General features: G+C 43.7%; 1 protein-coding gene across 4 annotated transcripts in view; it reads left to right on the plus strand.

Annotated features, from left to right (window-relative positions):
* Window positions 1-3,829: 3,829 nt before the first annotated feature.
* The window catches only part of LOC140733312 (glutamate receptor ionotropic, kainate 2), a 518,933-nt gene continuing 508,021 nt past the window's right edge, over window positions 3,830-14,741 (plus strand). Inside the window, exons 1-2 of one of the 4 annotated variants that reach the window (XM_073056472.1) lie at window positions 3,830-3,914; window positions 8,938-9,367. In XM_073056472.1, coding sequence (XP_072912573.1) covers window positions 9,253-9,367 — 115 coding nt within the window. In that variant the 5' untranslated portion in view covers window positions 3,830-3,914; window positions 8,938-9,252. Of the gene's footprint in view, window positions 3,915-5,077; window positions 5,239-5,710; window positions 5,890-6,339; window positions 6,461-8,937; window positions 9,368-14,741 lie in introns of those variants that run through there. The other 3 variants (XM_073056470.1, XM_073056471.1, XM_073056473.1) reach the window with 3 other exon arrangements.

Genomic DNA, 14,741 nt, shown 5'->3' on the forward strand with positions numbered 1-14,741 from the left:
AGGCATTATTACGACAGATAGCTTTTGCGTCCCTTGGGTATGGTGTGAAAGTGCAGTCAGATTCATACTTGAAATTTGATTTGTAGGCAAGAGAGAGAGTAATCTTGAAATGTTAGAACTTCCCTTCATTTGTCTAGCAGCTAATGCCAAGCAGCAGTGCACGGAAGTGAAGAACAGATACCTTAGTAAAGTGCCCAATGCTCTCTGGTTGCGGTAGAATCATCGCAGTAGAAAATGTAAGTAAGAGTACAAAACACTGTAAGTACTCAGCAGGTCAGGCAGGAGACAGAGGACTTGAGTTAAAGTTTCAGGATGGTAACCTTTTATCAGGAAAGAATGAAATTTGTGGAAGATAGCCAAGAATATACTGTAACACTGGCAAGAAGGTTTGACAGAAGTCTCTGATGCAAAATCATTCCCTGAATTATTAGTTTGATTTCGACAGATGTCGCCGTACTGGTGCTTCATCATTCCTGTTTTTATGTTAGGTTTTCAACATCCACATCATGTTGGTTTTGTATGCCAATGTTAGTGAAGGGGTTCTGGTAATGATGAGACACTGAGTAATTCATCTTATAAAATTACAGTATTTATATATGATAAGCTATGTAATTTATAATACAATTAACTCTGGCTTATAAAAACAGTAAGACATAGGAGCTAAGTTAGGCTTGTTAGCCCATTGAATCTGCTCTGCTATTCCATCATGGCAGATTTATTATCCCTCTCAACCTTATTTTCCTGCCTGCTCCTTGTATCCTTTGATCTTACTAATCAAGAACCTATTAACCTCTGCTTTAAATATAGTCAATGACTTGGCAACCACAACCATCTGTGGCAATGAATTCCACAGATTCGCCACCCTCTGGCTAAAGAAATTCCTCCTCATCTCTTGTATTCTGAGGCTATGCCCTCTGGTCTTAGACTCACTCACTATAGGAAACATCTTGTCCAAATCTATTCTGCCTCGGCCTTTCAATATTAGTTACATGTCAATGAGAGCCTCCATCATTCTTCTAAACTCCAATGAGTACAGTCATCAAATGTCATTAAAATTTTCATTCCTGGGATCATTCTCATGAACCTCCTCTGGATTCTCTCCAATGCCAGCACATCGTTTCTTAGATAAGGGGTCAAAAACCGTATAATAATTGTTTCTCAAAAATGTTATTTAAGGTATTTTGCTGATATTATTCACGTTACTGGTCTCTCTGTTTTTGCGCTGAAGACATTAACATTATCTTAAACACCAATAATATATCCAAAGGCACAGTTAGCAACTTTCAATTCACTTTGTCTGAAGATGTGGTGGTTGTACAGATGCCAAGGTCGCAATTGGTCTAATATTTCTTAGTGGAGTGTTATAATAAATACTATTATGATTTTAATATGGAAAATGTTCAATTTATCTATTAAGATCCAAGGGACTGATTGTAGTTCTTTATTTTTATGTTGCTTAGTGAAGACACATTGTCTTTTGGATTCATTATCTTTTTGAATTATCCCTTGAGATTGAGGATGACTCTTTCCTCTAGTTCTGTGGGTCCTGATGTGGCTGAAGAGACCAATTTGGCTCCCTGCTGATCCTGTTACAGGTATGGCAGGAGGTGCTTGTTGAATGGATAGGTGCTGGCCTTCTGCAGTTATTTATACTAGACCTTTGTTCCAATGAATGCACATTTTCCTCAATGATCCTGTATTTTGAGCAGTCATGAGGCACAATTTCCCATAAGTAGGTGCAATATTACATGCTTTCAAGGAGGCTTTGAGAACATTCTGGTATAGTTTCCTCTGTCCATTGATGATCTGTTACTATCACAGAACTTGGAATACAAATTTGTACTTCTCCCTCCCCTCCCCCCACCTTCTTATTCTGATTGCTTCCCCTATTTTTTCAGCACTGATGAAGGACCTTGGCCCAAAATTTTGAATGTTTATTCTCATCCAAAGATGCTGCCTGACCTACTGAGCTCTTCCAGCGCATTGTGGGTATTGCTTGGGGTGAGGTGCCCATTTTGGGAGATTGGTCCTGGCCATGTGAATAATATAGCTCTCTGGAGTGTTATCAGGATGTCAGTGTTGGCGATGTTGTTCACTTACCCTGCCAGTGCATTTGGAGAATTTTCCAGTGATTTGAGGTGCTTGTTGTTGAGAGCCTAGGAGGGCAGACCTCACCACTGCCTGCAAGCCTTTGTGTCAGGCTTGAGGTACTGATTTTCAAAACATTAATTTCCTCAGATAACCAATAGTGGTGGTGGCACATTGGATGTGATGGTGAATTTCTTCATTGATGCTTGCCGTTATTGGGAAGTAGCCCAAATATGGAAGTGAGGTACCTAGATCTGATTGGTGATCTTTGTTGCTGGGGAGCAGTGTTGTACAATCAGGCCAGGCTGACATGGGATGTTTATTGCAAAAATGGTTGTGTAAAATTAATCCTTTCACCTGCTTCAGTGAATATGTCAACAAGGACTTGGAGCTCTCTGTCCACAAGTGCTCCAAGGCAAGCTTCATTTGTATACTGCAGCTTGGTGATGAAGCCTGATTCCAGCCTGCTCTGACTCATTGGTTAAAGTCATGTCTTATGTGACCTTATGTAGCAGCTTCAAGTCTTGCAGCCATATTTGTGAAGGATTCTTCTCATTCCTTTCAATAGATGGAATGAAAGGCCATAATGAAAGTGAGGTCATAAAATTATCATTTACACGTGACATTCAAAAGTCAGTTTCAAGCATTATGTGCCTACTATAAATGCCTCTGTTGATTCACAAGCAACAGCAATTGGTAGATCTAATATAGAAGTGAACTGTGACAGTGTCAATAGCATCGGAGACAACCCGGGCTACACAGAGCATGCACAAACGTCGTCAGTACTTCCTCCCATAGATGCTGTCTGGCCTGCTGAGTTCTGCCAGCATTTTGTGTTTTTATTTATTTCCAGCATCTGCAGATTCACTCGTGTTGCCTCTGTATTCAAAACTACAGTATACAGAGAAAGCAGCTGCAATTTGTAGGTCAAACTTAAGTTAATTTCTTGGACTTAATTAATCGCTGAGGTGGTTCTTGCACCAGCAAGCACCACCTCAGCGCCCCCACTGATCATATCGCGCACAATCTTCCTTTTCCTTGCCCCCAGTAAGCCGCACGAGTGTTCAATTTTAGGTTCCCGAGCCCGGTTGAGCAAGTCCTCTTCTGGACGCGGTCAATAATGAGTTGCCCCGCCAGGGGGCGCGACTCTCCCGCAATAGCAGCATTACCGACAGTAATACGGCAGAGTACAGTTTTGGCGCTGTGCGCTTCTACAGATGCACATTCCCAGTAAGATCTGGGCTGAGGGGAGCATCAAGTGTGTTTATTGGGGTTCACAACTCACGTCATGTTTTTTGTAAAATATAAATATTACAAACACATAAGTAATAAAGAGCCGAATCAACAAACTAACTGACTGCAGAACCGTCGGATCTGTTAAGTATTCGACAAGTGCCGCCGACACGTATGGATTACGGTGCAAAGCGCTGTAATTTGGAAGGGGGTGGATGAACTCTGTGTACGCCTATGCAAGTCTGGCAACGGTACTTGGCACTGGATTCCTGGAGTATTTTGCTACTACAATAATTTTGGGTTTAGAGTGTGATTCGTCCGTCATCAAGTATGGAAGTTTCCGTTGGGATGGCGCTTTTTCACATAGATTAGCGCCTTTCACACTGTTTAGCTTAGCAAGTTTATATATATAAAGCAATTTACAACAGGATTGCGTTTTAAAACCGCCCTAGTTCCACGTGACCTGCTGTGGTCTAATACTGTAAGGCTCATTACCCGGTGACCAGGCGGTATCTCCAGAGGAGTCTGTAACAAACTTCGTGTTTGATCGTCTTCAGACTGACTGGCACACGCACTGCCGCTGTTTCTGCAAGGTACCAACTCATTAACATAATTCTCAACAGTCCAGTCTTGTCACCGGATCCGGCACATCTCCGCCCCTTTCAGTTCCCGGCTACTGGTAAAATCGCACGAATTTTGGGAAGGGGGCGGGAGAGAAAGCTGAGGGGAGGGGAGGGGCGGAAGAAAAGGCGCCGGCGGTTAATAGATAACAACGCCGTAATCCAGCCTTGGCATTTTCCATTGTGAACCTTGAACCCACTCCGCGGTGGGGATGGGTACCAATCTCAGACCATCACCCCCAAGAATGTTTAACCGCTACGTTAACCCTCTCTCCTTCGTGGCACCAGATCCCTTGTCCAGTGGGTTCTAAAGTCCTAACCACATGGCTCGTTTATTCCAGTCCTGTCTAGATCTCAACCCTCCGTACACGAGCTTATTTGATTTAGCCATTTAATAGGGGAAAGAGGTTGAAGGAACTTAAAACCTCGAGAATTGATTTTGCGCATCTGCAGGAGGTAAAATAATTACTGGAAGTCCGCAGAATAATCCGGGCGAACTGGAAGCGGCAAAGTAACCCAATGTTCATTCGTTCACACAGTTGCGGGAGTTCGCAGCCTGTGCAGTGCGCAGCGGAGAGACGTGAATGAGGAACTGCGTGACCCGATGGTTTCACATTCGTGACTTTTGACCGCTGCGGCACGGATTTTGTCTCTGGTTACAGCAATCCGCTTTTCTCAAAAAAAATTATAAATGTCACGAAACAATAAGTGAAGGTTTTGCAACAAACTAATTATTTCTGCTTAGGGGGAAATGTTTCCAGAAGCAATAGGGCGGGAAGGTTCCTGCGTTGAACTATTGCATGACTGAAAACTGGGCGAACACGATGTTTGGAAGGAATTGGGTGCGTGTGACTTGAACTCATTAGTTTATTGAGAATATTCTGGGGGCAATGTTTGCAATTCCATATGCACGCCCACCACACACACACACACACACACACACACACACACACACACACACACACACACACACACACACACACACACACACACACACACACACACACACACACACAACCCCCTCCCACACAGGACATGTGACGAGGATGGGCTGAGAGCCCGCACGGCTACACGCGCGAGTGTACCAAGGCGCTTACGACGCTGCGCTCACTTTGTGGGAATTAAAGATCATTTATCCTTCAGCGGAACTGCTCGCCACATTGCCAAAGTCTGGTAAAGGGAAAACAACCCGAGGTTTTTAACTCGAGGCAGCAAGGAAACGAGCGCGTTAGTACCGTTTAGGGCGTTTTGCATCAGGTACTAATGTACCCAAAACCCGAGGCATTAACGAAATAAGGTATTTAAATTTCAAGTCTTCTGTCAAATAAAACAAATATGTCTTTACGTCGCGATTAATTTTGCTGGGACTGTGACTCACAGCCCAGTTTTAAGAGGATCTGTGCAAAAGGTGGTTGGATGGATTGATTATAAGTTGCAAAACGATTGGCTGCATTAGAGACGTCTCGATCAGACACTGAATAGATCCAGCAGATATATCGCGTTTTGTTTATTGGGCTACAGGACATGATAATAAAATGGTTTTCCGGGAAGCCATCTCGCTCGCGTTGAACAATGCGCATGAAGCGTTCACATTATGCAGTTAACATAAGGGCGCTCTGTCTCCGCGGTTGGCGGCTAGTTCACTGATTGTAAGGCTCAACAGAACGCGCCCCTTTAGTCGCGCTGGGCAGTCACCCAACAATCCTTGGCTGGGGTGTCAGCCTGAATGATAAGTAAGAAACCAATTTTTGGTCAGTTCTGCATGTGAACGCCTGAGAGGCAGGCGCAGTGGTCGAATGGGTAGCAGACTTTTCTGCCCTAAATGAAGTCCAGGAACGCGTGTGACTTGGATATCTCATGCGGGAAAACCACACAGTCTGTCTCGCTTCCAACGTCCCTGCTTGGTTTGGGAGACCGTAGCGCCAAGTTCAGGGTTCCCGACACGATTGTGAGTATCAGTTTCCTTTTTTAAAAAAACAAAATACTTCCATTGCCTCTAGCTTTCGGAAGGAACAGTGCGCCCGATAACCACACACGTCACTGGCATGTACCTGCTCTCAATTTCACGCAACTACGGTTAGTTTGATTTGATGGAAACGGTTTGATTTGGAGGACCTAGTCGACCAGAACAACTTCTGGGAGTACAGCAGATCCGTAAGATGTGTGACTGAAGCCACCCGCCTGTAAAGTGACGGGCAACTGAGCAAAGTGCTCGGTTAATTGATGTTCTGAACCAAAAGCCCAGTGCCGTACCGGGCTTATCGGGCACCTCCTACTTCACCGAGTCACTGGGATGGCGCATTTGGCAGGAGTTCATTTTTCCACGTTTTCGCCCTCAGTCACGTCATGGCAAATTAGCATCGCCACCCACCAGCTCGCACGGAGTTCGATCCGGCCGCTGGCTTTTCCCGCGCAGTCCACGCACCGGTCTGCAGAGTTGGCCTGTTCCTTGGTCTGCACTGTTGCGGTCCTGCGCTTTATCTGATTTTTCAAATCAAGAGTATGCAAGCTTTTCGTAGGTAAGTTCCGGCGCTTTAAACGGGAACCTTCTCAAGAGCTGTGTGCAGTATTGGTGAACTGGCGAATTGCTGTTTTGCTACAAGTGATCCACGAGCTACAGGTTGACCTGTTTTCCTCTCATTCCACTTTAATTGGGGACAGTCCCAGCAAAGCTGCGACTGGTTTGCATGCATTGTCGGCTTTTTTTTTAACTTGTAGGTATAATAGCATTTCAAAGTTCAACGTAAATTTATTATCAAAATACATATACGGCACCATATACACTCCTGAAATTCCTTTCCTTGCGGGCAGTCACAGCAAATTCAAGAAACACAATAGAATTACTGTGGGACCTCACCCAACAGGGTGGACAACAACCAATGTAAAAAAAAAACAAATGGTGCAAATACAAAAATGAAAGAGAAAAAGGAAACGATGATGATAACAATGGATAAATAAGTAATAAATATCGAGAACATGAGATGAAGCGTCTTTGAACGCGAGCCCAGTTCAGTGACGGCCGTGAAGTTATACTCTCTGGTTCAACAGCCTGATGGTTGAGGGATAATAATAGCTCTTGAACCTGGTGGTGCGGGTTCTGAGGCTCCTGTGCCTCGTTCCTGATGGCAGCAGCGAGAAGAGTTCAAGCCTGGATAATGGGTCCTTGATGATGGATGCTGCTTTCCTACGACATGTAGATGTGCTCAGTGCTTGGGAGGGCTTTATCCGTGATTGACTGGGTCGTATCCACTACTTGGTACTATTTTGTAACATTTTTGGGATATCAGCTTTCAAATCGATCTTTTCACTCAATGGACAGCAATATTTCCAGGATATAATCGCTCATTATATACTCCTTCGGGTATAAAGGACGGATGAGTGACATTTGCGAGCCTGCTTTTCGATGTGATTCCTTCCAACTCTTATCCCGGGACGAGAGGGTGTGGACGATGAAATGGCCAGGTGGGGTCGCTGGATCCTTAGTTTAGCATTCGGCGCGTTGCTCGTCTCGCACTCTCTTGCAACAGAGGCTAACGCGTCGCCTGCAGTCTTTCGGGGGTGCTCCAGAATCTCTCAACGAGCGACTACAGCATAAAGTGTTAAATCGGCAAATTTAAAACGAACGAGCACCAGATATTTGTTTTAATTCTCCCCTCCCTGTTATCACCCAAGACAGTTCCTGCCATGGCCTTATTGCGAATCCAGCCATTCCGAATGTTAACTAATTTCCGAGCTAATAAACTGTTCGGTACATTTAAAAGGGTTTGACGTATTGATATCAATTGCCGCACTGTAATATGAAACGTGTTTATCTCAGTTGCTAAGATTTATAATCAGCGGCAGCGACGACACCTAAACTAGCAGAGGTTTTTTAATATAGATAAAAATTACTATTACTGCTTTACTGAGACATCCACACTGCTCAGACGTTGGGGTTAGGCTAGCTGGGAGCTGAACGGGACACCTATAGTCTAATGTCAGATGATCGCAGGTACGATACAGGTCTGATACCGAGAAGCGACGAGTATTTAGTTGATTGGCCTTTCCGTCGAATTGCAACAGTTTCTGTCACTTTTGTAACTACCCTCCGACAGACACACGCACACCGTGAACACGGCACTCCGCGTTTCTAGTCAGTTTAGTGCATAACCTCTGCTAAGCAGTACTTCATATAATATTCTTAGTACTGCATTTAATATTTATTTTGCCAAAGGTTACTTAAGGATATTTCATTGCTTGAATGTCAGCGACATTAAACTACCGCCGCAACTTCCTTAAAGTGTGTGAGACCAAACGCATCATTGTTTGAAGCACAAACTGAATCAATGCCATTCTTTCTCTGCCTCGATATGCATAGACCAAAGCGTGTTGTCAGCAAGTCCGTGGCGGTTTCATGCCCGAGTGACTCTTGGCCTATCTCGGCCTCACACTGACACCTGGGACATTTAATGTGGTGAGTGTGTAAGAACCCACGGGCTCTGGGAGAGACCTATTTCCTCTCCGATCACGGCAAGATTTTACTAACTCCGAGAGCGTCAAACACAGGGCCTGAAGTGGATGCAGGGGAACAACAGCGGTAGGAGAGCCGGTCCCCTGCACCTCTCCTTCGCTCCCGGCCGAATGCAAAGGTCCACGTCAGACGAGGTGTGTGTGTGTGTGTGTGTGTGTGTGTGTGTGTGTGTGTGTGTGTGTGTGTGTGTGTGTGTGTGTGTGTGTGTGTGTGTGTGTGTGTGTGTGTGTGTGTGTGTGTGTGTGTGTGTGTGTGTGTGTGTGTGTGTGTGTGTGTGTGTGTAGCAGAGCAACGGGCCGATCACTTATTTTACCAGATGTTCCTTTTTTTAAAACCAGTTGAGAGATCTGACGTCTGAGGGCGTTCGATATTGATTCTTATTATTGTTTCTTTTTGCACCCATCTTTCCTCTCTCCTCCTCCGGTCCCACCCCTCCTCCATTCACTCATCCCACACCCTCCCCTCCCCTCCCCTCCCTCCTTGCAGCGTCACCGATCTGGACTTGTGGATGGATTTCTTCAAGAATCTCGGAGTCTGAAAACATGGATGTCCCACCATTCCTTGCAGCGGAAGAGTGTTTCTCTGCGCAGTGAATGAATGAAGAACATGCGGGGATTGCTAATGGTTTGGGAAGCATATGCTGTCTCCAGTCTCTCTGCATCTCTGTGACCATGTCGTGATCTTTTCCGTGTGCCATCGACCGCTCTTGCTCGCCGTGCATCTAGCCCTCCCGTGGAACCTGATAATTGATAACACAAAGAAGGGAAACACGCCCCTGGAATTGATATACATACAAAAATCATGAAGATTATCTCTCCGCTTCTAAGCAATCCGGTCTTTGAGTACTCGATTAGACTTTTCCTGTGCCTCTTGGGGATGGGATATTCGCAAGGAATGCCGCACGTTTTAAGATTTGGTAAGATTTTTTTTGTTATCCTTGATTTATCGGATCTGATTTGCGAATGCAGGTTTACTAAAGTTGCATGCGATCGGTGCGGACAAGCTGCAGGTTGGGTACTTGACCCCCAGCAACGTCCTGTTCCATTTTTAGTGGATTAAGATGGTCTGGTCCGTTTGCTGCAATTCTCGACTCGCTCAGCTCGGAATTCTGCTCGTTGCTAAGGATGAGCTGACTGGCGGTCCTGACTTTGACAACCTTGCAATCTCCAATACCTCGTGGTCGAATATGTTTTTTAAAAAATAAAATAGACATTTAGGTCTATAAACAACTAGGAACATTATCCGATTCCGCATAAAGTTAACATTTCGGTACTGTTGGCCAATAAGGAAATAGCTTTTATTTCTCTGTGCGGGGCAGGATCCCGGTGTCGTCAATGTGCAAGGAGTTAATCATGTTTTTGATGGAGTGTTTCATCATCCATAGTTGTACTGGTTGATTATACCCGAGCATTTAAGTCAAACTCTTTTACGCAAGCGTCTGTTGCCAAAGCGAGATATTCTGCACAAAATTATAAACCGACTGTATCTGGAGAGCAGGCTAAGCTTAAAGCTGAAAGCATCGACAATAAAAGTGCGTTTATCTCAACTCAGAACGCAGAAAAACACATTTAGGAGATCCCTAGCTGGATCTGAAGAAAACCAAGCAAAGAACAGGAAGTGGTAATAATGTGTTTGAGTATGAATATTTACTGCTGTAATTAATTACAAGGATAGGCAGGCGAAGTTCCAGGTGGAGTGCTGAAGACAATTAAAATCCATGAGACGAATGCGCGAAGACAACTGTTAACCAATTAGCGCTTTCTGTTTGCAAACAATTTGAGACTCTGATTTCTTACTAATTTGATCAATTAACCGAGAGAGGGTAAAAACAAAGTCTGCCATTAAATCCTATTATGTGTGAGTGTAAATATTGGATTTTTACATTGAAGTAAAAAGGCGCCTTGCAATACAGAGAAGGGACGTTTCGAACTGGGCTCCGGACGCAACAAGTTCCCGGAATGAAACCGCAAATGTTGATGAGCACTCGCTTGATAATCACCACAGCAGTTTGATTATTATTAATTCAGCATACTGTGTTCACAATTGTAGGGTACTGTTAATTTCCCTGTAGTTACGGGTTCATCTGAACAGTTAGCAACGCTCTCAAGAGCGAACCTCTCAACAGAATGACACAATTAATCCGTCTTTGCACACTCTTAGGGACTGCTTTTTGGTTAACGGTGGTAGCGATGGTTGGGAAGAGCTCAAGGCGAGAGAGTTTGGTCTCCTAATTGAATTATATCATAATCACTCTCTCACGACGCGCACACCCACTTTCTTACAAACGCTCTGCGTCGGGAAGCTCATAAACAAGTTATGGCCAACAGATGGTTGTAGTAAGTGAGAATATGCGCATTAACCGGTACTCGTGCTGCTGCGGTGTTTAATAACGGCTGGAAACTGATGCAATTCCTTCGAAATTTATCCGAAGGATCCACGATGTTGGTAATGGTTATATCGCCAAAACTTACCATGTAACAGCTGGATTTATGGCGTTTCAATGAGGTCTAGAAGCCCAAAGCTATAAGCATTTATTTAAATCCACTCGGTTTAGAAATGACGTTTATTAAATCCACTCGGATTGAAAGCATTGCATTATAACTTCTATCATGGCGGAATGTTATAATGCGCGTGTAAAATGCCCTTTCAGTGTGCTACCGGATACCAAAGCAGACAATAGCTAGATCAAAGTACAAAACTACAACGTCCTTTACCTTTCATGACCAGTTTCCAAGCCTTTTTGTAGCGGAGTGTCCCTCGGGACTATGGAGGGCACTCACCCCTAAGGCTAGATAGAGTCCTTTCGCCCAAGGATGTCGGAATTGAAAGTTGATTGGATCTAATTCAATTTGATTGGTCCGTTGATCTGTTTCTATGATGTTTGCAGGCTGCTTGTTAATAATTATGATCAACATTCAGGCAATTAAAAATACTCAGGATTCCTGTTTAAAGAAAAGTAAGCATTGTCAAGTTATATCCCAGATCTATTTAATTTTTGTAACGTTTCGCTTTGGTTCTGACGTTTAGAAAGCAGACAGGCCGAGATTTCCTGTGAGCTTGCTTCACTCCCGTAGTTATTTAAAGCGAGGAAGACGGATGTTTCAGGAAGCGCTATTTAACGGGCAGGCCGCGTCTTCAATTCAGCAGCGCTATGGAAACGCGCTTTGAATTGAAGGATTCCAGCCACGGCGTTTGTAATAAACCACTACCCTTATAGCCTTTTAACACTCAGAAAACAAATATTCACATATTACCACACTCAACATTGGGTATCGATTTTTAATTGTCCATTGGGAAAGGGCTTGTGATGGTGCAGCGCAACTCCTTCTCTGTCTGCTGAGGGTGGACGGAAAACCTAACTACATAGTTGAAAAAAAATAAAGCGTGCGATTAGAGTTCACAGTTATCACTGGTCTATTGGTGTTGCATGTGATATTTCTGCTGAGAATCCATCAACGGCGGTTAGTTAAGTATCAACGTGCATAACCTTCAGAGCAGCAATTGTCCGCTAATCCACAGAAAGCTTTATAATTGTGACATACAGTATATCTTAGTAGCTCCAGGCAACATTGCAACTGCTTTCACCCCTTATTCCCTATCCCGTCCTATACATTCCCGTATACATCAGAAATATCAGTACGAATACGCAGTAATATTTATTTCTGATTTAGTGGAAGCTTCGATCTATTAGCATTGCACACCGCTTTTCGAGGTAAGGGCTGAGCACCTTCTAGCGCTCCACAAACCCGCGGACTCTTATTTGGCTTCACTAACATTAAAAGTCTATGTTTTTTTTAAATTATCGAGTTTACCAGCAGCGTGCTAATCCTATCTTTGGGAGGGACGCTTAAGGCAGCAGCAGAGAAGCCGGGCTTTAGGCCGTTGTCTTTCTGTCGATGAGGACGTGAGTGCCCTGCAGACCCTGTAATGTGCAGGTTTACTGGCGAATCGGCTGCCGGAGAAAGCGCCCGTTCAGTTTTCAGCACTCCGGACAGCGGCACCGCATCCGCAGCCCAACCTTCCGAGAGGCAGGGCGAGCGGCAGCGCTCGAGTGACGGGCACTCATCTCGACAGCAGCCAATGATAATCAGAGAGGGGATCACAAGCAGATAACACCGTGTTTTACAGCGAGCACAAACGCTAAAGATCGGAGCAACAGGCAGAGCAGTGACAGCCTGAACCGTAAGGTCAGGAGCAGCAGCATCGGAGACCTACATAACCGCACGCCCCAAGAGGCAGATAACAACCATTGTCACACTCTGCGACCTATTCACAAAAAGAACTGTAACCTTCCAATCTGCGTTATAACTGAAACCAGATGCATAGGTAAAACTGGAAGGCTGTTTATGCAGAGCATGATTCCAAGGCTTAGGTTAGAGTCGCGGCGTGTTTCCCAGAACTTTCCCAAACCACTTTCAGCCGTCTCGGAGAGGTACACCGGAGCATTTGTGTAATAAGTACCCCAGATCACAGTTTCGGAGGGATCCAGAAGTCGTCCCCTTCCCTTGTCAGGTGCTCCATTATACTTGGGCACTATACGGAATGTCGACAAGAGAGAAAAAAAGATTTGAGGTGCAGTTGTAAGGATTGGAGTCGGACAAGCAAGAGGCGACGTTAACATTTCGCCAGGTAATGTTCCACAGTTACAGTCAGCTGGAAAACTCGAGAGTGGACCGAACGAGCAGCAAACGGCGAACAGTCGGAATGCCTCACTGAACGGGAGAATCCAGCCCAACGCGATATTGGGGTTTCAGAAGGGCCATTGATTAATGCTTCAGTTCCTTACACTCACCCTGACGCAAAAACTCCAGTTTAAAGTGACTATTTTCTAAAATGATGCGATATAGAGGTTTACTGTAGATTGCTTGAATTTTGTTGTACTTATTTTCACCCCGATACTGCTTTGCCCGCGGAATTAGACCGCTGTTCATCTAGACATAATGATTTGGGCAAATGTGTTCCCACCGGGATGGATAGCTCGGCAATAAACAAAAACCTCAATAGATCAGGAAGATTCTATGGAAGGGGAAACAGAGGAAACCTTTAAGATAGATTACTTTCATCAGGTACTATCCTGAAACATTGACTCTGTATCTCTCTCCACAGATGCTGCACGACCTGCTGAGCAGTTCTGGCATTTTATTTTTATTCCACCAGCTCCCAACACCTGTTTTTTTCTTCAGTTTTTTTTGGACTGACAGTAGCTGAACTTTGCAATGGTTTGCAGATCCCTCCCATCCTTGTACTGATAAGGACATATGTATAATTGATTCTTTACCAGCAGCCATCCCCCATCAACCTAAGAATCTAATCATCTACGACTTAGAAGAAATTCTTACAGAACTTGTGAATTTAGAACCCGTTGTTAGCGAAAGGTGAACACTTTCTCAATTAATTACCACTTAGATCCCATTGTGAAACTTGTCTGATCTTTATTTGCTGATCTTCCTGTACATATTTTCTCTACCGCATCTCTCAGTGCAATTACGCAGGTCACAGTATTAATGAGATTTATATTTAAAGGTTTGGGAGTGGCAGCAAACTGGGATCACTGATTGACACAAAGCTGTCGTGGACAGGAATTTTAGGAGTACACCACTGTGGTTGATAGTAATAAAATAACCTGTAGCAGTTTAATTGTAAAAGGCGATGGGGTTTAGATGGATATAGTACATAACAGCTGAGGAATCCTCATATAGCATAATAGATGGTTTGTGATGAGTGGCAGAGTGGAATGAAGTCTGGACCACTATTTTAGAATTCAAATTAAAGATTATACAGTTTTCACAGCATGAGACAATCAGGTGTATATTAGCTTTTAATCTAATAATCATTTACCTTATAACATATACAAACATATTTGTTTGAGCTTGCAATCACAAAAAATAATCAGAATCTTGTCAGCTCACTAACCACCTAAGTGGAACTATTGTTAATAATAAGAAATTATGGCTGTGTGATCTCCTGCCCCTGATCATTCAGAGTGTGGTGTTATTATAGAACAAATCCATTTAACTGCCTACATTTTTTGATAAAATAAAACATAGTCTACAACCTTTAATGTTTAAAATATTGAAGATTGCTATGTAACATATGGTACTTTCCCACTTAATAACAATGTGCAGTAACCATGAACATAAATGGCAAATTTATGGAAAATTATTCTGTATATTGTGCTTGTTGTAGGAAACACAACGATGAAAAATAATTACTTGCGAATAAAAAATGTTTATTGTTTCAGAGATATATTTAAAAATAGTCATTCAGTCTGTATGCTTTGTACAAAATGG

The sequence above is a fragment of the Hemitrygon akajei genome, chromosome 9, assembly GCF_048418815.1.
Source record: "Hemitrygon akajei chromosome 9, sHemAka1.3, whole genome shotgun sequence".
NCBI classification, from domain to species: Eukaryota; Metazoa; Chordata; class Chondrichthyes; order Myliobatiformes; family Dasyatidae; genus Hemitrygon; species Hemitrygon akajei.